General features: G+C 39.1%; 2 protein-coding genes across 16 annotated transcripts in view; both read left to right on the forward strand.

Moving 5' to 3' along the window:
* The window catches only part of mdm1 (Mdm1 nuclear protein), a gene marked incomplete in the record, with an annotated part of 35,443 nt that extends 32,922 nt beyond the window's left edge, over nucleotides 1–2,521 (forward strand). The window contains 1 exon segment of the mRNA XM_032505088.1: nucleotides 303–2,521. Coding sequence (XP_032360979.1) covers nucleotides 303–412 — 110 coding nt within the window.
* The window catches only part of nrcama (neuronal cell adhesion molecule a), a 1,100,153-nt gene that overhangs the window by 177,268 nt on the left and 920,358 nt on the right, over nucleotides 1–2,527 (forward strand). The window lies entirely within an intron of this gene.

The raw sequence follows: 2,527 nt of genomic DNA on the forward strand, positions 1-2,527 counted from the left end.
CACATAGGAACTCTTGTGCGGTTGTTACCCAGAGAGTCAAGTCGAGTTTAAAAAGACGCACAAAGCATTTACATTATAAATGAATAAAATTGCACAAAACCGTTAAAAAGTACGTTACCGTTACCGTTTGGTCTGATCCTGGATCTTTAATCTGTGTTGTTGTCTTTGTTATGTACTGTGTGTCAATTTCTTTGCTACTGCAGCAAAATGAGTCGCCCCTCGGGGACAAATAAAGGTGTTGAACCTGAACTTGAACCTGAACCTGAACCTGAACTTGACCTTGTCTCTCTCCCGTTGCCTAGACGACCGTCTGTCGGAGATGTCGTGGCGTTCTGCGGCCTCCTGCTCCGCGGCGTCTGCCGTGCTGGAGCGCGCTCAGAAGAGACGAGAGAACTTCTGGGGAAAGACATGACACCCCCCCACCACCACCACCCCCCCCGACCTCTGATGTCACTGCTGTCGCTATAGGAACCAGCGCATTGTTTGCAGAGCTGAGTCTTTAGTAGATCGATCAAAAATGAGCGAGAATCATGTATTTTTATAGTTGGGATTAATTTCAATGTGTGTTTTTATAGATGGATTCAAGGTGTTAGGATGAAGTCATTACTTTTTACAAAGTAATGACTTTTTTTAATTAATATAGTAATTATGTTCACTCAGTAATTACGTTTAATTAGTATTTGTTGCTGACTGCGAGGTTGCTGAAATCAGGGACATAAAAGGGACATAAACACAGATTTATTGTAGTTTTTTAAGTCATGACAGACTGATGGAAATCCGTAACATATGAGGGGAAGTTGTACGAGAAGTTGTAAAAATGTGTTTGTTAGAAAGAAGCAGAAGTTGAACCACTCACACTTCGGTTTGTTCCTCGTGAATGAATGACGTTGGTCGAGTTTAGAGGAAATCTGTGTAAATTTCATCTTCCTCAGCTGCAGCTCCAGTTGCAGCTGTGATCATAGGTTCATGAACCCGTGCTGCAGTTGACTTAAAAAGAGGAATAAAAAAAATCCTCTTTTGGAAATTGATCTTAATGCCTTAGTTAAAAAAATGAGGTAAAATCCAACCTTTTAAGGACACCGATTGTCTTTGTGAATGAATGATGTTTCATAAATAATAATCATTGTTCAATGAGGGGGGGGGGGGGGGGGGGGGGGGGGGGGGGTGTTGAATGTTTGATATCAGAAAACGTTTCAAGATATCGAAAACATTAAACATTCGGACGCTTATAAGTCTCAGTACATTGAAGACTAAAAGTCTTGAACATAAAAACCGGAAGTCTGAGTCTTTTCATTGGATTTATAAAATCATCTATTTGGTTTTTTAAAATTTTCCTATATCAGTGTTCTTTTTATTCATCCCCAAATAACTGATGATGTCCAACGCTCTTGTCTTGCCAAGTACAAATCTCTACTTTCATTAATTTTGGTCTTATTACTATTTTATAGCATTGTACACAATTGAAGTGTTGTTGAATATGGTTGATAAAAGTTGACATATTCCAGTCTGTATTATCAGACATCTTCCTTTAATTTTAGTCTCAATGAATTCCTAATTTTCTTCTTTTCTAACTCAAACATCAGGTATAATTTCCTATAAATGAAGTTTATTGACCATAAATTCCAAAAATAACCCGTAAAACTAAAGTGACAAACATTGAAAAAAAGGGACAAAAACTTAAAAGAGTTTAAAACATCGATTAAAAAGCGTCAAAAGTGTTGATTTTCAATTCTGACGGGAAGACAACACGAGGGTTAAACGCTAAGCACCATCTGAGCGTCCTTATTTTGGATTTACCTCCAAACTGAGCGGCTCAGTTGCGAGTCGCTGCGGTTCATCGTCCGGAGGTTATTTCCCTTTCGTTGTTAACTAGGTGTTCCACTTTAGTTTGCATCCTCCAAACTACGTACAACACGTTGCAACACGCCGTGACTAATGTCTCTTTTTGTGACGCGCAGGTGACGTAACGCCTGATTTGATGAGTTTGTGGAACTAGTGCAAAAAAAATGGGACGCAACAGAAGTGGTTTGATGACAATAGTGGCTGAAACTAGTCAATATGAGAAATTTAAAGGGACATTTTTTTAGGTTAGGGTTCAGAATGAGCGTGAGTGAAATGAGCGTTCACTTGAACCACTTCTGATTGAACTTGTTCGTTATACACTCAGTAATTTGCAAATTGGCTTTATTTTCTGGTCTTAACCCTTGTGTTGTCTTCCCGTCCACCAGGAATTTGTTGTCCTTTTGGGTCAGAATTTGAAAATGAATCGTTCTTGACACTTTTCAAACTTTCATCAATTGCACTTTTGAAGAATGTTCTATGGCTTCCATACAACGTGCATGCGTCCGTGTTATTTTGGGTAATATAGTATGTAAGAAACCCATATTTCTGATATAAAAACTGGTCAAATTGGACCCAAGGACGACACCAGGGTTAACAACTACTCAAAGCGCTTTCACATAGTACAGGAACCATTCACACTTTGCTTAAGTGTGTCTTGCCGTTCAGTGTCTTGCCCAAGGACACT

Source organism: Etheostoma spectabile, chromosome 23 (genome assembly GCF_008692095.1).
Source record: "Etheostoma spectabile isolate EspeVRDwgs_2016 chromosome 23, UIUC_Espe_1.0, whole genome shotgun sequence".
In the NCBI taxonomy this organism is placed as follows: Eukaryota; Metazoa; Chordata; class Actinopteri; order Perciformes; family Percidae; genus Etheostoma; species Etheostoma spectabile.